Here is a 26,517-nt window from a genome sequence, read left to right on the forward strand (position 1 = left end):
TCACATATTCTAGAATATATGTATATAGGTATATAAAAATATGCTAATCCAGACTATAGAAAATCTTCAATAAAAATTAGGGCATTCAATCTCGTAAAATGCAAGCGTTTTTGATTTCGTAATGAGTAATAATAGTTGCTGAAAAAATGAAAACAACATCAGAGGAGTTTATTAAATTTTAATATTCAAAATAATTTCCACTAAATGGACGCAAAATCTAACGATCTGCATTAATTTCAACTGTTATTGCTTTCGAAGTGCATTTCTGCATCGCTAAAACCCGTTACCGCCTGCCGCCATGTTGGTGAAAATTAACACAATATGGCGTCAGCGTTCCGTTCGGATACTCTGTATAGCATTCTTGCAGATAGCATGTTCGAAGGACCGTTGACGGCCTGCAATTTCCGAACTGTCACTCCGCACTTCCTGAGATCGGGCGACCATGTCAAATTGTACATTTGGAATTATCCATACATCTTCATACAGTGCAGTGCAAGTGATATTAGTTCTTATCACCGTTTGGGTTGAATTCAATTCGCTTGAGCATGTTGCACGTATTGTCAAATCTATCTCAAGCCACATTTGAGCCTACTATTTCAAAATGGAATTTGAATCTTGATACTGCGAAAATCTATTTTAATTTGCGATGGGATTGATCAAATTATTTTTTAGTTTCCTTTTACTTGAGAACTTTTTGTCCAGCTGTTTTTTTAATGATTTCATTTGATACTGCTTTCTCTATTTCTGTATTTTTCTCATAAATTCATCCGACGTCATAAAGAAAGATGACTAGTTACTTGATTCTTAATATCTCTTTGAAAATTCATTTATCTTTCAAAAATAACCGCATATATTAAAAAAATAAAAATAAAAAAGACCGCCCCCGGGTGGGCTCGAACCACCAACCTTTCGGTTAACAGCCGAACGCGCTAGCCGATTGCGCCACGGAGGCACGTGATGGTTGTTTTGAAATTATAAATCAGATTACGTCTCAACTAATTCACTACGTAAGAAAAGGAAAGTTATAAAATTAAGTTCATTCTGTCTCACCTAAACCTGTTTCAAGCTTTTATGAACACGCTCAATCTCAGCACACATTAAAAAAACTAAAACTGTGTTGCAAAGTTCCTTAGAAATTTAAAGACACAGTGTATTGTTGGAAAATGGGCTTAGTAACATACAGAGTTGTTTGAACTTTGAAGGAAGCTAAGTTATGCGTTTGAGGTTATGTTGACAAGTTATGTTGCTATTGTAAATTAAGTAAATAAGCGATTTTAAGTTATCAATGAGTGTGTATGGTGATAATTGTGTAGTTGTGAATGTGTTTTAATTATGGTTTCAGTGACAAAACAACGAATGATAGTATAATTTGTTTTTGTGTCATTTTCTAAGAGATAAAATAAAAACACAACAAAACAAAATAAATCGTTGTTTTTAATGAATTATTAAGTGCATTTGTGAAATGGCAAATCGAGTATCTAGTACTTGCTGTACTGCATCCGTGGAACGAGCCGGTTTACCTGGTTTACTTCGCGATTTACAAAGATTATCAGAAGATCAAGATTCGGCAGACATTGTATTCATTTTAGGGACCGCCGAGGAAAAAGTCTTCGCACACAAAATAATTCTCATAGCAAGGTAAAAAAAATAAAAAAAGGATTTTCCCGTACCGGGAATCGAACCCGAGCCTCCTGGGTGAAAGCCAGGTATCCTAGCCACTAGACCATACGGGAGTTATTGACTGAGTTGAATTTTTAAATACTAATCGAACTGTTATGTTATTATTTTACAAGTTATTACCAACATACTAGTTGTTTAGTCCGGCTCCGCCCGGGCGGACTTTATTTTTCAAACTTATACTAATCCAAGCGAAAACGATTCATCATAATTGATTTAAATTTTAAATCAAACAGATATAAAGCCGATCTTGAGTCATAGGCAACCTGTACAATTATAATTTATTTTGATTACATATTTACTGGAAAATATAAATCTTTCTCATATTTGGTCATTTAATATTTTCAGGAATAGGTATAGGAACGTATTTACTATTTATTTAAAAAAAAATGTAAAAAAAATAAGCCTAAGTCCTAGGTAATACGACCCGGAGCAGGAGCGGAGTCTAGTTGGGGCGATGGGGCGTTGGGGTGAGCTATTTTAGTTTCGTTGATTATTTCATTTTGTATAGGCCATAATATGCATTACCTACGTTAATATTTTTTTAATATTAACGAGGCTGAACATTACAACCGAATCACTATAGGTGCCTAGAACTGTCATATAAAACTAGCCAAACGCAAAAAAATATACAAATGAAGAAAATTAATAAGTCAGTATTAACTATTAAGACGAAGTTCGTCTCGTTGGTAAGCTAAAAGCGAAAATATTTCAAGAAACCAACTTTGGTTATCATTATAGATAAAGTTTTACCGTTTAACATATCAAAATCCCGCCGGCAACGCCGAGTTTCATGAAATGCAGTAAACTTTAAATATTTAAATTACGCGGAACTTAATGGTAACAAATTATCACCTTTATGAATGCACATTAATTTGGCGGCATGGTGTTTCTCATGCAAATGAATCGACTCGGTGACGGCGAAACTTATAATTTGCCTAATGAAGCGCACCTCAACTTCACTAATTATATAAGAGGTACATTTATTAATTATGTATTCATCTTGATAATTTATTATTCAGCGCTTTGTTTGCGCCCGAATGAGCTCACTTACTGGCTGCAGCTTGCCGAGGCTCAAATTCTAATTACACGTGCGCCATCTTGTTTTCCCGTTCTAATCGAACGTTGGTTCCGCCCGCAAGATGGCGGTAAAATCAATGACTGTATTCATTATTTTTTTCAATGATATTTTTTTGATAAATGAAAATCTAATTATAAAAATATATAAAGCCAAGTTCACTCATTTATTATAAAAATATACTTTTTAAACTCATTTACTTTCAGTACAATTCACAAAAATCTTTTATAATGGTTACATTATTAAGTACCTAGTTACCTAATTAAATACTGTAGATAAAAATTTCAATAACAAAACAAACAAATATAGGAATAGGTAATCTATTATAAAAAAGAGCTAAAGTGAAAAGAAATGACTTTATAAAAATGGATGGAAGTAATATCAGTAACAATAACTTCCACAAACATTTTTCGTTTCAAGGCGGAAAATATGTTAAGTTAAGATCCCCTGTTATAGAATTATTCCGACTACCAAAAAATAGGGTCCGAGATGGTCTCGCAAAAGCGCTCGAATACAATTTGCATAAAAATGGCCCGTAACATGTGGCGAAAGAAGTTTCCAACTCGGTAAAGTTATGCGAAAACTTTAGTATCCCCGTATTTGTGAAAGATATCGGAGAATAACTAAATGCTATACACAGCGGTGATGTCTGCAACTATGTTATAATTTATTGGAATAAGTTTTCTTTTTGTCCGGTTTTATTAATGACCATGTTTATCTGATGTTGGAAATGTTTAGGTACTAATGGTATTTGTTATGTACAAAGTGTATAAATAATGACGATACTTACATAAATAAGAACATTAGGTACTTAACTACTTATACATAATATATTTGAGATTTCTTCAACATAATATGTTAAGCTGTAGGAACTATTTGCTCGCAATGTAAAAATATTACATGGTCAGATTTGAGGTCAATTTCAATTTCATCATATAAGTACCTACTTATACTTATTCATAATTCAAAACAACCTAAATGAACGTTTCTTATGTGCCCATCAAATTAGTGTTATTTTTCCTTTACAAGTAGATAGACGCTTAATTATCAAACTTATATCCAACAAAAAGGTTTTATTAGCGAATTTTCTTGTAAATGTACTGAAAGCGTACACTGTGACGTCATCAATCATTGCCCCTCTCCCCCCACGTCCCGCCCAGCGCTCCAAAAGAGTAATTAAGCAAAAACCACAACTTTACGTGAATATAATTTGTTTATGGACGCTTTTATTATCCTGTGATTTAAGTGCAGATTTGGATAATAGGTTAATAAATTATGTAAGTACCTGAACTTTGGGAAAATACAATATAATGTCTTATAAGGGTATAACTACTATATTTTTTCACCAGGAAATTTATAAGCACAGATTGCCATAGTTTAAAAAATATCTTTATTTCACAACCATACATGATACAATTACAAAATAAACAAAACGATGGTCTCGATACGTGCTATAGTATTACCGGTACCGAATACCGATGTACAACATGAGTACAACCAAAGTTTAAGTGTACAAGTGTTCAACTACCATACATATAATATTTTCCCAGTTGTGATTAAGGCCACTCCTGAACGCCTTACCTGGACGATTAGAAAAAAATGATACTTATGTAATATATTTGCTTATCTGTGGAAGATACAGGCTGAAACGACAACAACGATAGAAGAAACAACAAAAAACCCGTAAGTAATAGATTTTTGGTCAAAAACTTGGTCTACTTAATTAAAAAACACTCTTCTTTAAATAACTCACGTTTAACATAAATAATTAAGCGCATTAAATTAATTAAATTACTGATCTAGTGAATTGTCCAAACGAGCGGTTTGCGTGAATCGAAATTGCTACGTGTTCCTGGTCGCCTGGTAGGTACATACTACACGCGCTGATTGGGTTTGGGCTTTAGCACAACTCAATACAAAATAATTAACTTTATAAATGTTATTATCATGCTCTCCTGAGTTCAGCCCGTTTAGAACTTTTCAAATTTTTAACCTCTATTAATATTATTATTTACTAATCCCAACAGTCGAATCATCAAATCAGTTAGGCAATTCTCTATTAAAAGTAGTGCAACGTAGATTTAGATTATTGTTAAAAAATAATGTTATCTGAGTTCCTTTTTAATTTCTGATAACCACTCAAGTGCGGGAGCCATTTTGCAAAAATCGGGTCTTGTGCGAAACCGGCTCCCGGTGCCGCCGCAGTTGGGGTTTTTGGCGGTCCAATATTTTTTTAAAGTCGATTATCTCAGATTCCTTTATCAATAGCACATTTGCAAGTATGTATATTCATAGATAATAAAATAGTCTATGCCTTGTCAAAACATGGTAACATATAAATAAATAAAAACAACTTGTAAGTCAAAGCAAATGTACCCTTGTAATTTTTGTTACATTTTGTCTGCTAATAAAAAATTAAAACAGCTGTTCAGTGAGATTTTAATATTTATTGATCCTTTGTTACACTCTTCTTACGAGAAAATAAAAACATCATACCCTCCCATACATTTTTTTTACACATTCCTTGTTTATTTTTTTGTACAAAAAACTACCTACTCAATGTGTCATGAAAAGTGGGCCACTTAAATCATGTGGTTATGTTGTTATCTTGATTTATAGCTAGCCTGTTCTTTCCTTAACATGTCATATAAGTTAGAAAGAGGAAGGTTATTAGACCGTTTTATAAAGCGAACGCAAAACCCACGACTGTTGATCGACCGGGAGCCGGTCGCAACGCACAAGCCCCTGAATGTGGATCGACCGGCTCCCGGTCGTCCCGCACTTGAGTGGATAACTTCCCCTTATATTTTCGGAGATATTATGCTGTTATGAATATTCTTTATTCGGTACATTGATCGAATTATCATCTACAGTAAAATCACGTTAGATCCATAATTTCATACAGGATGTTAAAAGGTTGGTGAATAATATACATTCTACACGTTTATGTATTTCGTGCTTCATAAACAATCACGGCAAAACCAAAACGCAAGCGAATTCAAAAACAATTACCGAATCAACAAAAAGTAGTTCCTCGCTGTATTTGCATAAGCATTTCTTGATAACCGAGTAGTTACAACGGGCTACAATTTACATACCTAAATCGCTGGCAGCCAGAAATGGTTAACTTCGCGCTGGAGATTTTATCTATTTTACAACTTTTTCAAAGTTTCATAAAATTTAACGGCATTTTAAGGGATTTCAAGGGGATTTCAAAGATAAACTGTAAAACCCTTAAAAGGTAAAACCTCGTTCAGTTTAGGTAATGAAGCCCTACCTATCCAGAAAATTTATTTAAAAAAAAAACATAACACAGTACAAAGAAAGAATATCCAAATTTCTATCTTCAGAAAATCAAAAATAAAATGCGACATAGACGTTGTCGCTATAAAAACATGTCTGTCTGTATATTTAAAAACGGAGACAAGCGCAAAAGTCGCATACTGATTGCCTCGTCTCCTATAATTAGGATAGAAACATCAATCATCATTACTTCAGCAGTATTCGACTGAAAACCGAAGGAACGTTCATTACTCCGCCTGTAATTTGTAAAGCTTCAATGCTAAATTACAATGTTGGCAGCTCACATTGAGCCCGGCATACACTATACATTAGTGGGATCTAACTAACCCCAAATACTTTTATTTGGTGTTAGCGACTCTTTGTTTCATTTTGTAGGGATAGATAAATTTGCTAAAATGAATTTTACTTGACTCTTATCACCCTTTTAGCTCGTAAAAAACTTATTAATGGAAATTATAATTACAAAAATGAAGCTATAACGATAATATCATTACTCAAAATATCGTGATTTTTCACAGTAATAATAATTAATAATTCTACAATCACCTAACTAAGAACAAAAATTTCACCACACATTTCGCTACTCAACTAAGGTTGGGTCGCCTAAGATCGGATGTGACATAAGATCGGATGCATGGAATAACTCGCAAACTAGGCAATATTCTCTACTGCTACCAACACTACTAGATCCGCCATTTTGTTCTGCCCCTCTCTTCACTCTGCGGCCGGCCAGCGACCAGACGGGACGTGTACACAGGTGATTCAGCAGAAAAGGTGTATTTTGTGGCGAAAATCGTCGATCCGATCTTACCTACAAAATTTTGATGGCTCATTGTGGAGAGTACTTTCATTGAAATAATGTAATTAATTATTTTGGGGCAGAATTAGCGAATCCTCTTTCCATCTGTATACTTTGATTACGCCTAGGACGTTCACAACCCAAGATCCGATCTTCCCTCCCAATGCCGAAGATCGGACCGAAGTTTAGCTCTTGACTGCGCCTTATGCAATAATGCGCAATAATTATTAACTTTTAATATATTTAACTATCCAATGACGCTATGACTATCAGACCTTAGGTACATTTTCATTATTTAGTCCTAGAACACGGAGGATAAAAGTTTGAGAAACTTAATTAGGATGAGGAGGGAAGACCGGACTAAAAAAACGCAATAAAAAACAAAACTTCTTTGTCAAATTTTTTGAGGAATTTCCTGACTCAATCATTGATGCTCAATGTATGGACGTAAGTCCGGATGTTTTCCTAATGTTAACATTATTATTAAACGCATAGAAGTGAAGATACTACATAGTCCGATCTTCGGCCGAACTGTTATTTTCTTCACTATGGTAAGTCGAAAAAAGTCTGCTTTTTAGGCTCTAAATTTGCTTATATAGATAGCATCTACGCAAACCAAAAAATTAGGGGTTAAACAATATTTTCTTGTCATCAATTTACAGTTGATCGCAACAGAAAAACGACATCGAATCATGAGAAATAAAATAAAAAATACAGTACGTATAAAATTTTCGGCATATGCGTCCGATCTTAGGCGACCCAACCTTATTTATCTGAATTCAAAATCACTCCAACCTCTACACAAAAATTATGAATTAAATTATGATTTTGATTAATAGTGGAGACGTCAAACTGTACCACAGACTATAGCGTGGCATTAATCGTTGAACGGTGCGACACTTCCGAACGACGCGGATGTGACGTCATCTATCATGACGCCGATACAAATTGTGTTTGAGCATCCTTGAGTTATTGCTTTCGGTACACTGAAATTTGTGTACTCAGAAGCAATTATCGTAATTGACATTTTTTCAATATTTGCTTTGCTTTTAGTGAGATTTTAGGAAATTCATTGTTAGAATTCGAAAATTCCCGCTTTTATTCGTTTGTTATATTTTTGATTTGATTATTATATTGATGAACCGAAATAAGTGGGAACATAATCGATTTGTCCCTTCCTACCAAGTACCTACCTACCTATCAAATACAACAAAAGACTGGCCTTTTTTTTAATAATAAAAGACCTTGTACTTACAAAACACGCTTGTTTTAAGTAGAATTAGGTACAGTGTAGTGTAGCGTGTACAAACATAAACAATACCGATATTACCATTAAACTTTCAGTTAAACAAACAAAGCCACATCATTTGTACCGTGTGTCGGTGTTGCCACTGAACTTTGTTACTTTGACATTCGCTTCTTGGGGATTTACCGCGACAGTTTCATTAATGAGACAAAGTGTCGCATTTAAAGTTTTAACAGCGCTTACTTGCGTTGAGTGTATTTTAGAATTGAGACTACAACATACGTGAGTGTTACATTAAACATTATAAGATATCGTTAAGGTACATTATAAAAAGGAAAGTGGAGCCGTGCGCCCGTGCGTTGATATTATGCTTAGATCATTATACTTAATGATCTAAGATATTATGAGAATAAGGAATAGGGTTGCTGTAGCAAAATTCGGCTAACTTTTTTATGGACACATTGTTATGTACCTACTTAGGATACAAAAAATTTAGTCCAGTAAAAAAAAGTTCGAAGAAGAAGTTTGTTCAGTACCGAATAACTTTAAAAAATACACTAAAATCTCTGGTAATCTTCATGCATTTACGTATACTGTAACAGAACCCTGGAGAGTTTTTATTACGATCAACACAAGAACCATAGACACAACTAAAACCATCAAATAAACACGATGAAACCATTGACGAAATGATAACATTCCCGTACCACAGACTAGCGGAGGATCTCACTATAAAGCACACAAATTGCGTACATTCAGGAAAGTCAAATACAAGTCAAGCGGTGGCTATCTAATGAATGGTGGTGCAGATTAGACGCCATGATTACATCCAGTCTATTAATCACATCTCAGGCTTGTAATTAATTCCCGTCGCCACCGAGCCCATCCGATAATATCATTAATCTTATTCCGTTCTATTGAGAACATAGAAACCGTCAATTTAACTACAAAGCTTTGGTGGACAAACGGGCAACTGCTTTCTCTTAGTCCGTTAATAGATATTGATGTATATTGATGCGTGCGATTAACTGGAAATAAATACATCAAACGTTATTATTAGATTAAGGTATAATTTCTTAGGAAACTGACAATTATCCTGTTCAGCCAAAGTAAGAAATAAAAAGTCATCATATATGAATCAATTTTGGGGATTTAATTTGAAATGTCAGCGATACACACTTATTTTTTTTTTAATAAATTAGAGAGTGAGAAAAACACTTCTTCAGAAATGCACTTATTATCTTTAATTCAGTACGTAGTAATAATATTCTTACATTATAACTTTTATGAAGATTTTCGTATTACTTTCTTCTTATCTAACCAGAACCAGACTACTAAAAAAAGCTACACAAACGTGTTAAAAGCGTGCAAAAACAATAATTAGCGGAATTTAATTATTGTTTCTTTATCAGCGCTGCACTGCGCCCCGCATAACTTGAAACTTAACAAATTCTTAATAAGTTCGCACAAAGCGCTCGGCTCCGCTTGCGCGATTATCGGTTTTTAATTACACGATCCAACTTTAACTTAAACTTGAGAGCTTTCAAGATGCTTCAAGTTTTTATAGTTTATAATTAATGTGCGATACCCTGGGACAATATGTAAATACTTAATGCGCTGTATAAAAATATAATCATAAAAGAGATTTCTCCCTTGTTACACAACTCGTACTCGCTTAAGATATTTAAGTACAACAACAGAACAATTCGTAGGTAATAATAACTATAAACCGATGAGTACAATTTGGAGGTCTTCAAGAGGAGAGTGAACAGGTACATTCTAGGGAAGCGCGCTCCGTCTTAGGCCACATCTCAGCTTACCATCAGGCGAGATTGTGGCCAAGCGTACAATAAAAAAAAAACTTAACACAAATCCACCAAGGATTTTTTATTTGCAAGATAGAATAGGCATGACGAAAGATTTTGAAATCCTCTTCCATAATGTGTGTATACGTTTACTATACAAGAAAAACCCTATATTTCGGTAATATACTTAAACTTGCTGCGCCCCGCGGTTTCACCCGCGTGGCTCCGCTCCTGTTGGTCTTATAGCGCGATGATAATATCATCGCGCTTTAGGCTATATATGTACATATATGCAAACTCTTCAGCTTTATAATATGATTATAGAAAGTATAGATAGATGAGCATAATATTACATAATTATAAAATAACCATTGAATCAGAAATTTAGAACGGAACGTGTTATCTATTTACGGTCAATGGTTATTTCATTCCAATCAATCTGCATAGCAAATTTTATTCAAAACGACTGTGTAGATTTTGCGTGAAATTGCAACAATCACATTCATATCCATTCACTATTAAATATTGTAAACAATATATTTACTTTAATATTATAAAGTTCTTTAATATAATGAAATAATCGGATAAGGATCGATTTCTTTATTAAATTTTAAAGGGTACATATATTCCGTAGGTCAAAGAATAGGTTGTAAACTGTTATAAAGGATGTCCTGATTGAAAAGAGTTTTCCAAGCTATTACCTACTTATCTAGTAGTTATTCAATAAATATATTTAATAACTATCGATTATCGATCGATTGATTGATTGATTGATTGATTGAATGATCGATTGATAGATCGATTGATCGATTGATCGATTGATGGATTGATCGATTGATTGATTAATTGAATGATCGATTGATCGATTGACCGATTGATTGATCGATTGATCGATTAATCGATTGATTGATCGATTATTGATTGATTTATTGATTGATCGATCGATAGTCGATACATCGATTGATCGATTGATCAATTATTGATTGATCGATTGATTGATTGAATGATCGATTGATCGATTGATCGATCAATTTATCGAATTGATCGATTATTGATCGATCGATTGATCGATTATTGATTGATCGATTATTGATTGATTGATTGATTGATTGAATGATTGATCGATTGATCGATTGGTAGATTGATTGATTGATTGATTGATTGAAAGATCGATTGATCGATTGATTGATCGATTGATTGATTAATTGAATGATCGATTGATTGATTGACCGATTGATTGATCGATTGATCGATTATTCGATTGATTGATCGATTATTGATTGATTACTTGATTGATCGATCGATAGTCGATACATCGATTGATTGATTGATCGATTATTGATTGATTGATCGATCGATACATCTATTGATCGATCGATGCATCGATTGATCGATTGATCGATTGATTGATTGATTGATTTGATTGATCGATCGATATATCGATTGATCGATTGATCGATTGATCAATTATTGATTGATCGATTATTGATAGATCGATTATTGATTGATTGATCGATTGATCGATCGATACATCGATTGATCGATTGATTGATTAATTGATTGAATCATCGATTGATCGATTGATCGATTGATTGATCGATTGATTGATTGATCGATCGATATATCGATTGATCAATTATTGATTGATAAATTATTGATTGAACGATTATTGATCGATCGATTGATTGATTGATTGATTGATCGATCGATCGATTGATCAATTTATCGATCGATATATCGATTGATCAATTATTGATTGATCGATTATTGATTGATCGATTATTGATTGATTGATTGATTGATTGAATGATTGATCGATTGATTGATTGATTGAATGATTGATCGATTGATTGATTGATTGATCGATCGATCGATTGATCGATTGATCGATCGATATTTAGTGTACAGAGGCTGGGGTCTTCAAATTAAATACCGGATATGCTGAACTACTTTATTGCATTTATAAATTTATACTTTATTACACTTAGGTGACTTAGGTAGGCGATTGGCAGGCGACTGGTTCTCGCAGGAGTGTCGCCATTCGCCGCGCCACAAACTGCTGAATTTACGATATTCGATTACTGTGAATAATAACACACACTACATACACCCCCTTCTAAAAAAAAATGATTAACATAATTGACAAAAATTAGCAAACATTAACATTTGGGAGTCACAGTCAACTCACGGCTTCGCACGGGTGCAATGCTGATACTAAATACGCTACAGAAAAACTGTGAACGTTGTACATATATATAAAAACAGCGGCCCGCTCCGGCTTCGCACGGGTATAAAATAATATATAGCTGGGCGGCCGGCCGGTACCACCGCAAATGCTACGTCCCGCAATTTTTAAATCTGTAATATCTTCGAAAATATTCACTTAAATCATACGGGGTAAAGGGCCATATAGATCTATATTAAATGAACAATGTATTCAAGGTATTTAATTGGTTAAGAATTAATGCTGTATTGGTTAAAATCGCTTCGAAAATTAGCCATTATTTGTCGTAAAAAGTAAATGACAAAAAAAAGTTATTGCGGGTTATCCATAAGAGATAGACATATACTATCGTGGATTTTTCTGCAGACCTTTTCAATGTGTACAATACTTAGTACAATATTTTGATAAAACTCGTAGGGTTCACGGTTCAGCCTGCGTTTGCAATGTAAGCGGAAAAAATGTAACTATTTACGACATCACATTAGAAACCTCAAATTAAGTTTGGAAAATCCAAAAGTGCACGACTCATAATGCTCATTTAATTATGAAATATAAAAATAAAAATAAATTATTGTAGTTTTCGTTTTTTATTAATTGCAATTAAACGACACTGAATTAATTAGTCATTCGCATTCAGTGACCTACAATCGTCGATTAGAATATTTAAAAAAAAATTTAACTCAAATGATGGATTTTTTCACAAGTTATAGTGTTTTCAGGTTTCACACATGACGGACAGGAAAATTTTTTGACCTATTTCGGTGTTTTTTTCCAATTCTATTGAAGTAAATCAATTTTTAAAAAGTATGGGATTAATCTCCATTAAATTATCTCGACAATAGTATGCAAAATATCTTGATTCCGTGAACTAACAAGGCTATAATAATAAGAATAGCTGCAAAAATGAGGCGAAAAAAATTTTTCGATCGTAAAGCAATCTCTGATGCTTCGCATCATGAGTCGTGCAAAATAACAGTACTTCTCCACTATTTAATGGATGTTATTATACATATAAACCTTCCTCTTGAATCACTCTATCTATTAAAAAAAACCGCATCAAAATCCGTTGCGTTTTCAAAGATTTAAGCGTACAAAGGGACATAGGGACAGAGAAAGCGACTTTGTTTTATACTATGTAGTGATTTAACGAAGATAAAAGCCATTTTCCAAAAAATATTTATTAACTGTGCCAAAACAGCTCGCAGGTGTCATGGCGTAGGCGTGACGTCATACTTTGGTAAATACGTAATTATTTGTACGCATTGCGAAGAAAATTAAAAAAATATTTATTTAATATGTGTTATAGAAACGAATTTCAAAGTTTATAAGTGGTGTGCAGTATTGCAGTGTGAATCCACATAAAAATAATGCTCAAAACAAAAATGTGTTAGTAATTATTTTAAGCGAGAAAATAATAAGAAATGATTGTATAAAGTTGGCGCGGAGAACCCCGAACCAAGTATTCGTGAATTCGCAATTATATTTCTGTTCTGAGTCGATAAAGCATACGTGAAACAATAGAAAATACATAAATAAAAATGCGTATTCTCAACATATTCATAACAACAAAAAACATCTGACGTGAGTTGTTTACTTAAGCGTGACGTCACGCGTGTTTTAGTCAAAATGGCCAACTGCAGTATTTCAATGTTTTATTTTATTGATAATCTCATTAATCTTAATGTTTTTAAGATTTCTAAGTCACTATATGTAATTTATCTATTATACATTTTCCCTTAAAAACACTAATACGATCATTTATGGATACTGTCGTCATGCCTATTATTCAATCGTCGCAGGTAGTAGAAAAAAAATGTATTTACAGTAGCAATATGATTAGTCATTATTACATCGCAATTATTATAACAAAACTGTCAGAAAACAAGCACATTGAATACAATTCCACAACCGTCCTACATTCTGTACCGACATGGGTAGTTTTAGAATTTCTAGTCGTATAATTCTGAAGCGATAACAATGGTATACTGCTGCCATGTTCGCAAGTTCTATTAAAGTAAAGCAATAATTAAAAGTACTCAACTCCGTTTTCATTAACTTTTGTTTTTTTTGTACAGATGCAGAAGTTTTCAGAACACAAAGCGCGGCGAGGTGTGTCGCATCCCGGGCTGCACGGTGACGCCATCTGTTGGCGCGCAGCCAACACCGATACGCATGCCGCACGTTCAACCAGAAACATTTCGGCTATTTATCCAATATGTTTATACTGGAAAGGTAATCTATATTAAAATGAATGGAAAATATTTAGAAACTATATTAGTTATATATGCGTTATTAAATAAAATTTACTTTTCATTGAACTGATACAGTTTTGAATATTGCGCCATCTTGTGTCGAATAGCTAAATCTTTATAAAATTAGTAGAAAAAAGCATGACAATATGACCATAACTGTAATAATTTATTACAAATAATTATTAAACCTGTGTTAAATAAAAATTAAATACATGTTTTGCTTATAAAAAAAAAATCAATTGAATGAAAAACTAGAGAACATTCAAATTATGAAGTTTATGAAGATAATTTTATAAATAATATTATCAATATGTCAATATGTATGTTTTGGTTTTAATATTATGTTTCTAGCTTCTTTTACAAGACTCGGGTGTATTTGAAATGATGACATTAGCTGCGGATCTTGGGGTAGAAGATTTGCGGGCAGCTTGCGAAGATCACGTTACATCCACACTGAGCGTGGAGAGCGCATGTACTTTACTAGCTGCTGCTATGGAAATACAAGACAGACCGGGTAATTTTATTTGTATTCTAAAATAATGTAATACGTCGTTTCCATTTCACTATTTCGTCGTCGACTTCAACAGCGATGGTGGTGTAATGGTCAGCATAGTTGCCTTCCAAGCAGTTGATCCGGGTTCGATTCCCGGCCATCGCACACTTTTGCTATTTTTATGTATGTTTAATTTTTATGGTATTAATAATTTTTTCCGTTTTTATTATGTTTGTGCCACGCGTAGGTATATGAACTTTTCTTTATAGTTTATTTTATATTTACAATATTTTATACACATTTTATATAGGGGAATAATAAAACGAGCGACTGAAAATAAAGTGAGCGACTGATTATGAGATACTGATTTAATAACTTGAGCGGTATGAATTTCAGTAATCAACAAATAAACTAAACAAGCAACGAAAATTAGTTGATAATAAAATACAGATTGAGCGTACTAAAGGAGGATTGTGATTAATCCATTTGATATATTAGAATTCTAACTGTGTGATTACATTACTATCTGAGCGACTAAATTACTAGTTGAGCGAATAGATTACTAAGTGAGCGACTAAATTACGCTCATCTAGAGCGACTTAAAACACTAAAATAAATTGTTCAAATAGTTATTTTATAAAACTTTCAAAATCAAATTGAACTGATAGTAACTACTCTGTCCATTATAGTATTTTTCAAAGTGATTTTTCTATTCGAAATACCTCGATTAAGATAAAATGCCACTCAGTATAAATAAATCATATGCCAAATCTATACATATAATAAAATCGTAGGAAAGTCAAAACTGTACATTGAATATTTTTTTAAAAGAATACATAATCCATGATCTATAATCGATATAGAAGCCAAAAACATAGTTTTTAGAATTTTTGTCTGTTTGTCTGTTTGTCTGTTTGTCTGTTTGTCTGTATGTTTGTCCAGGCTAATCTCGAAAAGTACTGCATAGATTGACTTCAAATTTTGCATGAATATTACTAACAGGTTGGGTGAGGCTTTTTTAAACATATTATCATGCTATCACCTCCGGGGGAGGAGCTGTGAACATTTTTTTTTCTTACGTATTCCGTGAATTACGACAGCGTACAATCTAAAGACTCATGTTTAAATGTTGGTTTCGGGTAAGCCATGCTATTATCTAGCTTTACACAATAAAAACTATGTCATTTACGTAATTTGGGCAGAGAATCAGTTTAATGAATTTATTAGTATACAAATTTGAAACAGCGCCATCTATGAGATTTCGTAAAAATCAAATCAATTTACATGATAACACTACTGAACACAATGTTAAAAATTAATAATTTAAATATAATTATGTTATTTATTTATTTATCTCTTTAACTCATATCTTCCCTTCCCTATAAGGTGCGTTTATAATTCGTGTGAATATACTACATTTTTAAAAGTGAGGGTAGATGTTTATTATGTTAAGTCAAACTAGACACCATATTATTATAGTACTCTTTGCTAGACACCATTACAGTTAATCTAATATTGATTGTGTTCATTGGTTACATTTTTAAAAATCTTCGTGTTTTAAAAATTCGATAACGAGGCGGGACTCGAACCAGCATTCTTTAGTGGTCGAAAATTTCTATTCTTTATAAATTTATTGTTTATGAATTTATATTTATAAACAATAATACAAAAAGGTTAGTTCGTTGATAATTATTATTCCTTCATCATTTACATGTTGTAAGTAAAAATATACTTTGACTGTTAATACTTTTGTTCAGTATTTACCTGTATGATTATTGCTTGGTAATTAATATATTTTCATGTCGTATACCTAATTAAAAACATAAGTTTGATGTGAAACTAGCTGGATTTATTTTTACACACTCAGTCTTATATTTTGTGTTAATGTTAAAATAGTATTAATAGTGTAAATCATAATATTTTTTCACAATAAATAATATAAATTTTTTTTTTGATGGTGTTGGCATCGAATTAAACCGCGCTGTCGTTTCGTTCACAAAAAGTGAAGTTATGAGGACCGAATATGTAGCCGCCTCAACTTACGGAAACGAGAGTAACCTGCGTTGTCTGTTAGTTATTGTATAGTCGAATTTAACGTTACATGGAAATTGGCATCTAATTATATGTATAATACTTATATTAAATCTGTAGAGGTCAATTCTGTACATGAAATATATTTCCTAAATAACTATCACGAGGTGATTAGGGATCGACACTGACGCCAAAAATTTTTGTCCGTCTGTCTGTCTGTATAACCGTTATAGAAACAAAAACTACTCGACGGATTTAAACGAAACTTGGTACAATTATTTTTCATATTCGTGAGCAGTAACTCCATTTTAAGCTTTCGTCGCGTGTGCAACCTTAAGGGTTAAAGCTACACAGAAATCAAGTATGAAAGAAATGTTCTCCATATTATTATACTAGCTGTGCCCGCGACTTCGTCCGCGTGGAATAGTGACTATGGGACCTATGACCATGGGCTCAGGGTGGGGCAACAATAATTGTTTTTATTTTCATGCTTCCACTCCCACGCCCACTCCCAGGCCCACGCCAACGCCCACGCCCACTCCCCTTCACAATTGGTACCTACCAGATCAAAGCCAGGGTAAGCGCCCCACCCAGCCCCACCGTGGCTACGCCCATGCTGATACACCAGAACCTTTGAAATCACTACTTTTAGAGGAACATGTGCAATCTAAACAGTTCTTAGACAATATTCGCTCTTATAGTAGTGCGTTTTAAATTATCCTTTGGTGCTCAACAATTATCAGAGGATCCTTTCATGCTTACTTTTAAGATACAAGGTCAAGTTTATCATTTGATAGGATCCCTTTTGCCTGAACGCCAACCTAAGTTTCTTCAAATATATTTTGTATTCGACTACAACGAATAGTCGAATACAAGAAATCAATATTTCTCGAATTTAAAATATTACAATTTTTCCTACAGTAGGGCGACGAATGTATTTTCGCATAGTAACGGAGGGGAACTCGCGGGGGGTCAAGTGACGCGGGCCACGTACCACAAACATGCTTAGTTTGTTGTACCGAGCGCGAAAGAAAGTCATCGTGTTTTTAGTAAAATTACTATGTAAACTAACGTAATTTAATACTTAGGTACATATTATATAATGATGCGCTCAAACTGTTAATCTACATTTAATTTAGATTATTATTTGAATTCCTAAGTAATGTAGAATTTAAATCAAATTCACTCATGTTTTCCTCAGATTTTCGATGTCCTCCGATTTTAAGATTTTCTTATCAGAGTATTCAATTTTAATGTAGTTTATTTTTATAAGAGACAATTAAGAACATTCAAAATTAAAGTGTCACGTATTTTTTTTAAACGACGAATGACGAAAAGCGACGTAATCGCGGACGAAGTCGCGGGCAACAGCTAGTAATGAATATAATACAAGACGTAATTTTGTCATTCAAACAATTAATATTAGGTCGCTCAAATATTATGAAGCTGCTCATTTTGTATTTTATGTAACGCAAATGAATGTTTGTTAGTTGCTGATCTATTAATTTTTCATCGCTCGCAGTCAGTCGCTCACTTAGTAATTCTGTTGCCCCAATTTATTATTTTTGTTAACTAAAACTTTAATTTACAGTCACTCGTTTAAATACTACCCTTTTATATATAAATTATTCATAGACAACGCAAATTATAATCTGTGGATTGCATAGTGACCTCTGAACAACGATCATATGGAACTGCCATATGCATGTACTTTTCCTGCATACCTAAGTAAACAAATCGGGAAACAAACATGGCGGGCTAGGGACGTTCACTTGTTCGTCTAGTCGATAATATTGTATCGATTGATGATAGAGTTAAGAATGGGTAATTCAGGTAATAAGAATTTTGTCTTTTTGAATGATAAGTATGCAGTAGGTGCTTACCTAGTAAGAGGTACTTCTTTCAACAAAATAAAAAAAGATAACTACTTCTATCGGGCAATCGTTACTCGGTAATTCGTTATTCGGATTTCGGATTAACCATTTTGCAATAATTGTACCTACCTACTAGGGATAGCTGTAGTGTGTAATCAATACATTTTGATATTTTCGTTCTGCAGTTTTATATGAAACAGCTGATTTTTTTCGCGATTGACAGGGTTTTCTTTATATACCTACTAGCTTTCCACCCGCAGCTTCGCCCACGCAGTCAAAGAAAAACCCGCATAGTTCCCGTTCCCGTGGCATTTCCGGGATAAAACCTATCCTATTTACCGGGGTAAAAAGTAGCCTATGTCCTTTCTCGGGTACCAAAATATCTCTATACCAAATTTCATGCAAATTGGTTCAGTAGTTAAGGCGTGATTGAGTAACAGACAGACAGAGTTACTTTCGCATTTATAATATTAGTATGGATGTATCCTCACTAATCCTATCCTATCATACTTCCTACTAATATTATAAATGCGAAAGTTTGTGAAGATGGATGTGTAAGTTTGTTACTCTTTCACGCAAATACTACTGAACCGATCACAATGAAATTTAGCACACATATTGAGGGTAACTTGAATTAACACATAAGATAGGTTTTATAATATTATAAATGCGAAAGTGTGTATGTATGTATATTCCGTTTTCACGCTAAAACGGATAAGCCAATTTTGATGAAATTTAACATCGGGTTTTATTTGACCATGGAGCCATCCATAGGGTACTTTATTTATTTATTTATAAGCTTTATTGCACACAAACAGAAAATACAATTTTTACATAATAGGACATATTTAGTCAAAAGGCGGCTTTATTGCTCCAAGCAATTTCTTCCAAGCAACCCATTCGATCATAACAGCATTCTTTACCCGCGACTTCGTTCGCATGTACGAAAATAAAAAAGAGCAGAGCCGCTGACTAAAATACATGTGAGTGACTCAAGCAGATGTTCAAGGACAAGTATAGTTAAATAACAAACACAATTTTTTCATAAAATAATTTATTTAAGTTATAGTGGTTACCATATATGTTTAGGTACATGCGACAGTAGTCACAGATGCGGCAAATGAGCTTGGCCATATACAGTGTGGAAATTTGTTGACGGACCACTTCATTTAAACATTTCATTTTCTTTTTCTGTTTCTCCACTTTTTCTTCTATTTTTTTAATTCTTCGAGTGCTGAAGCCTAAAACATTAAAGAAATTTTAATTATTGATAACAGTTCTCATAATTATACACATGAATCTGAGCATGTATGACTAAGACTATGAAAAAGTTACGTATTGAAGTTCCCTTTTTTTTAAACAAGAATTATTTCATATAGGTTTTCTATTCAAGAACTGCTCTTACCAATTCAAGATCCTTGGCATCTTGTGGATGTGGATAACCTGAGCATGATGGTTGATCAGTAGTATTTGATATGTCAATTAAAGCAAATTGAGATGGATGGTCTGCCTGAAAGAGATAAAAATGTTACATTAGATATGGTCCCAAGTAATAATAAATAGATTGCTTAGAAACATGGACTCAATGTTTGGTAAATTGTAAAACTTTTAGTATTTTTTTTTTTATTAAAATAATTTATTGAACAAACATAGTGTATTATATACTTATGGAAAGTGTAGCTTCCAACAACGAAAGAATTAAAAAAAATGGACCAGTAGTTTTGAGGTCTTTTTGTGCATAAACAATCAAATCTTTCTTTTTTACAATATTAAGTATAGAAAAAGTTTGAGACGATGTAATAAAAGTTTCACTTTAAAAGATTTTAATAATGTAGGTAATATCTTAAAAACTAAAAAATAACTCATGTTATTATTAATAACTCGTGTCTCTTGTCTCATGACACTCTAGGTCTCTAGAGCATTTAAGTCAAAAAATATATTGTGAAGCATATAGCAATTAGATTAATCGGTCAACAGTAAGGGGGTACAATTTCTATTACTACCTTGTACCTAAAAAAAACAAACAGGATGAGCTAAATAAAATCTATACTATAATATTATAAAGCTGAAGAGTTTGTTTGTTTGTTTGAACGCGTTAGTCTAGGGAACTACTGGTCCGATTTGAAAAATTATTTCGGTAGCTCATTCATCGAGGAAGGCTATAGGGTATATAATATATATCACCACGCTTCGACCAACAGTATTGGAGCCACGGGGGTGAAACCGCGTGGAGCAGCTAGTTGTTTAATAAAAAGATTGATGAATTATTTACCTTTGCAAATACTGTTGGGATAGCATCATCTCTCAATCAAACGATGTTTAAAGTCTTATTAAATGCGCTCTCTTCAAAGTGCAATGAGCACACATTAATGTTTTTAGTTCCTGGCCGGATATTTTCTATGCCAATCTTTTCCAACCATGCCTTTCGCCGGGATTCGTTACTTGGTAAACTAAAACGAGAAAATATACAACAATATATAACTTCGCACGTAATTAATTAACAAATTAATAATTTATCGATAAGGTGTTTATGCGATGATGTTCGACACTAGCACTCATGTTTATTTTTTCAATGCAAATGAAATAAGGAGAATATTGCGGGTTTCTACAGCTCATAATAACTAAGATAATTAAATGTAAAATGATTAAAAGATTTCTATACACTTGATAATAAATACACTTTAATATAAGCAACAATTTAACAAAATGTTAGCCACTTACCGTTGAAAGGTTAGATTCGGCCTGTTTTTGCTTTGGCATAGGCCACAACCTACTATAGAACACTTCATGGTACCTATTATTATTTTCAATTATACTTATTACACTCGAATATGGTTGAAATACACTGGAAAATCATAAAAATTTCACAATGACATCTTCTCACATGTAAACAAAACCGTATACTAAGATGGCGTCCGTGGCAGCAAAGGTACATCGATGCCAATGAAGAGGGCGCTAATAAAAAGAGTGTAGATGCTTTTTCTAAGGTAAAACCACTGTTGTGAGAAAGAGATGGGTATATCATTATTATTTCTGCGTCAAATTGAACAATTACGGCAGTTCCATAGGATTCTTTGTTCTGAGATAGTGACGCACAGCGCACAGTCAAGTTGAATGTTTGACTGTTTGACAATTTGACATTTCTATTCTATCCAAAGACAACCAAAATCGACGCCGGTTGTGGCGGGTTGAGTTTAGCTGTGAATTTAGTGTTTAAAATAATAATAAATCATCAAAATGGCATACAAAGGACCACCAAAAGTTCAAAAGGTGATGGTGCAACCCATCAACCTTATCTTCAGATATCTTCAAAACAGAAGTCGTGTACAAATCTGGCTGTACGAGAACGTAAATCTTAGGATCGAGGGTCACATTGTTGGATTCGATGAATACATGAATATTGTTTTGGACGAAGCCGAGGAAGTGCATATGAAGACCAAGAATCGCAAACAAATTGGTCGCATAATGATGAAAGGGGACAATATTACTCTCATACAGAACGTTAACCCGAACGCGTCAGTGTGAAGTTAGGTTATACGAAAATGAACATTCCTAGCTAATAAGTGCGGCGGTTTCTAAAGTATTGTGTGCTATTCACAAAACACCAGTGATTCTGTCATTAAATATAAGTTACCCAAATTGGCTTTCATTTAATTCCAAATAATATCAACATAGAGACAAACTTGTTTAGTCTAAGTAATATGTACTAGCTAGTCATATTAAATTGCAGATGAATCTCGAATTCAGAAATGTGTAGTCACGCAGTTAACTATATCTCACTCTATATGTCATGTTGAAAATTAAATTTTAAAAGTATCATGTAGAATCCTCCATAGTTTTATTATTTACCATCTGTTCTGAAAGAAATTTCTACAGCGAACAGTCAGCAAGTAACTAAACAAAACATGACAATTTTAAGTTTTCATATTTTGTATGTATAATAGCATTATGATATCAAATCTATATGCTAAACCTAAAAAAATGTAATCTAAAAAATCAGCAATTCAGTAAACCAAATTCATTTACTTACTCAAAAGAGATTTTGTAATGAGTCAGGTATAGTTTGAGTTCAATGTCCAAATAATTGAGACGGATGTAATAAAAATCAATATTTTTAGACATAATTGTTATTTTATTTATTTGAGCGCTGTCATGGTAAAGCTTGATATTAAGAAAAATAATATGTAGCTTATGGTAAGTGTTCAAATATTTTGATATAGTTTCCTTTCTCATAATATCATAAATAACATTAATAATTCTGAACAGGTGGCAAAAGTGCATCATCCTTCATGGAGCGCTGCATCACTTTCATTGGTGACAACGCAGCGGAGTGTGTCAAGTCTAATGCATTTCTAAATCTGCCCAAAGAAGCCCTCATAAAGCTTATATCTTCTGATTTTGTAAGTTTGTTACAAAAGTTATAAATTTTCTATTTACTACAGGAAACATAACTATGACCATGTTATAGGTGAACAAGAAAAAAAGCCCAAGCCTAGCCCTATCTACATTCATGCTACAAAATCAACTTAAACCATATAAGAAATAATAACTACATGAATGATGAAATAAAAACATATTAAAACAGGCAGTAGATAAAAAGGAATGCAATCTTGGTTTTGGCCATGATAATTAAATCTTGTTAAAAACTTACCACATTTCATACAAATTCTTTCTACACCTGTCTTCATTTAGGTTAATGTTAATATAACAAACATTTTGCCATACAAAACCAAGTTACTGATAATTTTTAATGTTCATTTAAACTTTAAGCTGTGCTCTGCGGTTTTACCCGCAGTGCTTCGCTCCTGTTGGTCTTAGCGAGATGATATTATATAGCCTATAGCCTTCCTCGATAAATGGGCTATCTAACACTGAAATAATTTTTCAGATTAGCACGTTCAAGCAAACAAACTCTTCGGGTTTATAATATTAGTATATACTATATGTAAAACCACTATATACCTCCGTAGCTATGTCTGGAAGAAGAGGAAGTATGGCGTTGTGCGCTCGCGTGGGCGAAGCAGCGCGCGGGCGTGACGCAGCCCACCGCGCACTGGACGGAGGAGGAGCGCGCTCGGGTCTGCCACCACTTGGCGCCGCTCATGCATCATATACGATTGTTGCTCATTGGTAAACTATATAACTGTCTTCAAGAAGAGGGCGTGACACTGCCCACCAAAGTTCAAGTTTTTGTTCCCCGACGAGTACAATATGGGGGTCTTCAAGCGAAGAGTGAACCGGTACCTACTAGGGAAGCGCGTACCATTTTAGACCGCATCCTAGCTTTCAATCAGGTGAGATTGTGGTCAAGCGCTTTCCTATCTAAAGAAAATCAAGTGTACATCCACTTGATTTTCTTACAAATAACAAATAACAATCAGGTCACTGATTGCTTATTTGCATTGCAGCTGATAATGGTGATGTTTTTCCAAAGAAAAAGTAAAAATCCGCTTTGCTACAAATATTCACTAATATTATTATAAAATATGTATCTAATAGTCTAAAACTACCCTCCTAAACATTTACCATTATTCTTATCTCTAGATAGTGCAGTATTCGCGGAGGAGGTGGAGCCAACAGGCGCAGTGCCGATGGAGCTGTCACTAGAGCGCTACCGCCGAGCCGCGCTGCACAAGGCGCGACCAGATCCTGACAAACGCACGCAGCCTAGGTACACACTACTCTACAATACATCACTACATTAACACTGCACTGATTTTTGAAATTACTAAAAAAAGAAAAATAATTGATCAGGAGGCGGGCTTCGAACCGAACATGGATGAAAAATATGAAAAAAAATAGATAAAATTTTGAAACATATATCATGTTTCAAGATATTATCTATCATTAACAATAGATAAAATAGCAGAATAATAAAATTGTGTAAATTCTTAAATGCCTTATAATAACTCTAATATTTGATGTAATAAATCAATTTGATTTCAGATTAGCAGTTAATATGTTTGCTGGTTCTGTGATATTACAACAAGAGAAAAGTGCGTTCCAGTCAGTCATCAATAGCTGGTATGTACCATCTACTATAAAAAATAAAATTCAAGCAAAAATTACTAGTAACTTGACTATATTAAAATATAAGTAATTTTGTCTAGGTGTGGCACTCCAAAACAATCATGGCGGCTTGTATTTCGCGCATCGACGCATGGCTTTTCTGCGCAGGCGTTCCATTCTCACTGTGATGGAATATCACCTGTATTGTTACTTGTACAGGTACTATACTTGTGATTTTTATAGTATCTTTACATTATGTATTAATTCAATAAAGTTTTGTCCTGTCTCTTAGCATCATCCACTTTTCTTGAAGCTGGCAAAGTATTGCCATCATACACAATTTCAAGTATAAATTAAATTGTAACTTTTTGTCAGTACATTGTTAAATTTTAATAGTAAGCATTAATATCTCTTTGGTGTGAGTTTCTTTAACATTCCCGCTTTTTTTAACGTCAGATTATATATTTTTTATTTACCACAGTTATCCCGCGGCGAGATAATAGGTGGTTGGTGTGAATCCGGCTGGTCAGCGGGCGGGAGTGGTGGTGCGGGGGGATACGTGTCGGCTGAGCGTGGGTTATTGTTCGCGCTTACAGAACCGCCCGCATTGTATACGCTTAGCAAGAAAGCCTTTGCGTTGTGTTATCATCCTGAGTGAGTGTGTGGCGGTGGCTTATAATGATATCAATGCATATAATGCAAAAAAAGAGAAGAATATAATATTAACTATCATCATTAGATGATAATAATATATTAACTATCATCATTAGATGATAATAATATATTAACTATCATCATTAGATGATAATAATATATTCTTCTCTTTTTAATGGGCTCCACTGAGCAGACGGTCTCCGGCCTCCGCTAACATCCAGTATATAAATCACTATAACATCAATTTGGTTCAGTAAATCATTGCTTATGGTCATAAATCTTATCCTATGAGACAAACATAAAATTGTATCATTCAGTACACCACCGCATTAGTTTAAATAAAGTTAGTAAGTACCTTGGCCAAAAAATTGGCAGATGTAAAAAAAATAACATTTATTTCGCTTAGAAGAACAAGTTTTGTCTTTTGTCGTTTTTTTATAATTAATATATTGTATTTTGACAGCTGCGGTCCAATATTCGGCGCGGGCGCAGATCTGCTGATCTCCAACAACTGCAACAGCAACACTGATAGCTACAGCAACCTGCACTCATATGGAGACTCCCTATCCCCTGCCTCGCTCGCACCAGACTATAGTTTCACTGTACGCGACTATGAAATATTCACGATTAAACATAATTAATTTGTTTTTTTTTTTTATTTTATTTACAAACTCAGATCTGTATCTGTGGTATGGCGGCTTCCAGTAGTAACTAGTGTTGTGCTTAATGTTTTTTTTTTCTTTTTGTAAAACTATGTATAAAAAATAAATCATTATGTGAACTTTTGTGTTTTATTTTCTTATCCTACCTCTATTTGTATATGTCGCTGTAAAACTATAAAACCGTAACATAATCAATAACAAATATATAATCAACCCACCTTTTAAATAATAATCTGATCAGAGCTGTGTCTATGATTTCTAGATTATTCTAGATCTAGAACAATAATTACATAATTTTTAAACTTTTTTTCTCCGCCTATATGAACGCTTATCGCGTAAAAGACGAACCTTCAGATTATACTATTTTTAGTGATGGTTTACAGTACTATTTTAAAATATGCTAAAACACT

General features: G+C 33.5%; 2 protein-coding genes, 1 long non-coding RNA gene and 3 other non-coding genes across 7 annotated transcripts; 3 read left to right on the top strand and 3 right to left on the bottom strand.

Annotated features, from left to right (window-relative positions):
* Positions 1 to 878: 878 nt before the first annotated feature.
* Positions 879 to 952, bottom strand: TRNAN-GUU (transfer RNA asparagine (anticodon GUU)). Its single transcript has one exon. It is a non-coding gene; the product is annotated as a tRNA-Asn (tRNA).
* Positions 953 to 1,219: 267 nt separating this feature from the next.
* On the top strand, positions 1,220 to 26,217 carry LOC149484289 (BTB/POZ domain-containing protein 19). Of its 2 annotated transcripts, XM_089701821.1 has the most exons (10): positions 1,220 to 1,638; positions 14,208 to 14,364; positions 14,736 to 14,898; positions 23,049 to 23,182; positions 23,753 to 23,912; positions 24,327 to 24,453; positions 24,729 to 24,806; positions 24,893 to 25,010; positions 25,273 to 25,445; positions 25,909 to 26,217. In XM_089701821.1, exons 1-10 carry the CDS (start codon positions 1,463 to 1,465, stop codon positions 26,084 to 26,086), a joined length of 1,464 nt encoding a protein of 487 aa, XP_089557947.1. In that variant the 5' UTR covers positions 1,220 to 1,462; the 3' UTR covers positions 26,087 to 26,217. The 2 variants fall into 2 exon arrangements, with proteins under 2 accessions (XP_089557947.1, XP_089557948.1); XM_089701822.1 differs by lacking the exon at positions 25,273 to 25,445 and having other exon boundaries at positions 25,909 to 26,193.
* On the bottom strand, positions 1,662 to 1,733 carry TRNAE-UUC (transfer RNA glutamic acid (anticodon UUC)). Its single transcript has one exon. It is a non-coding gene; the product is annotated as a tRNA-Glu (tRNA).
* Positions 14,971 to 15,042, top strand: TRNAG-UCC (transfer RNA glycine (anticodon UCC)). Its single transcript has one exon. It is a non-coding gene; the product is annotated as a tRNA-Gly (tRNA).
* Positions 19,866 to 21,733, bottom strand: LOC149484292 (uncharacterized). Its single transcript, XR_016316343.1, has 4 exons — positions 21,504 to 21,733; positions 21,055 to 21,232; positions 20,188 to 20,292; positions 19,866 to 20,023 (listed from the first exon to the last, which is right to left on the bottom strand). It is a non-coding gene; the product is annotated as an uncharacterized LOC149484292 (long non-coding RNA).
* SmE (Small ribonucleoprotein particle protein SmE) lies at positions 21,930 to 22,421 on the top strand. The gene has a single exon (XM_089701861.1). The coding sequence runs from the start codon at positions 22,020 to 22,022 to the stop codon at positions 22,305 to 22,307; it is 288 nt and encodes a 95-aa protein (XP_089557987.1). The 5' UTR covers positions 21,930 to 22,019; the 3' UTR covers positions 22,308 to 22,421.
* Positions 26,218 to 26,517: the final 300 nt, after the last annotated feature.

The sequence above is a fragment of the Colias philodice genome, chromosome 12 (assembly GCF_061535455.1).
Source record: "Colias philodice isolate Cphi_HAF_F1 chromosome 12, ilColPhil1 Martin Lab GWU primary, whole genome shotgun sequence".
NCBI lineage: Eukaryota > Metazoa > Arthropoda > Insecta > Lepidoptera > Pieridae > Colias > Colias philodice.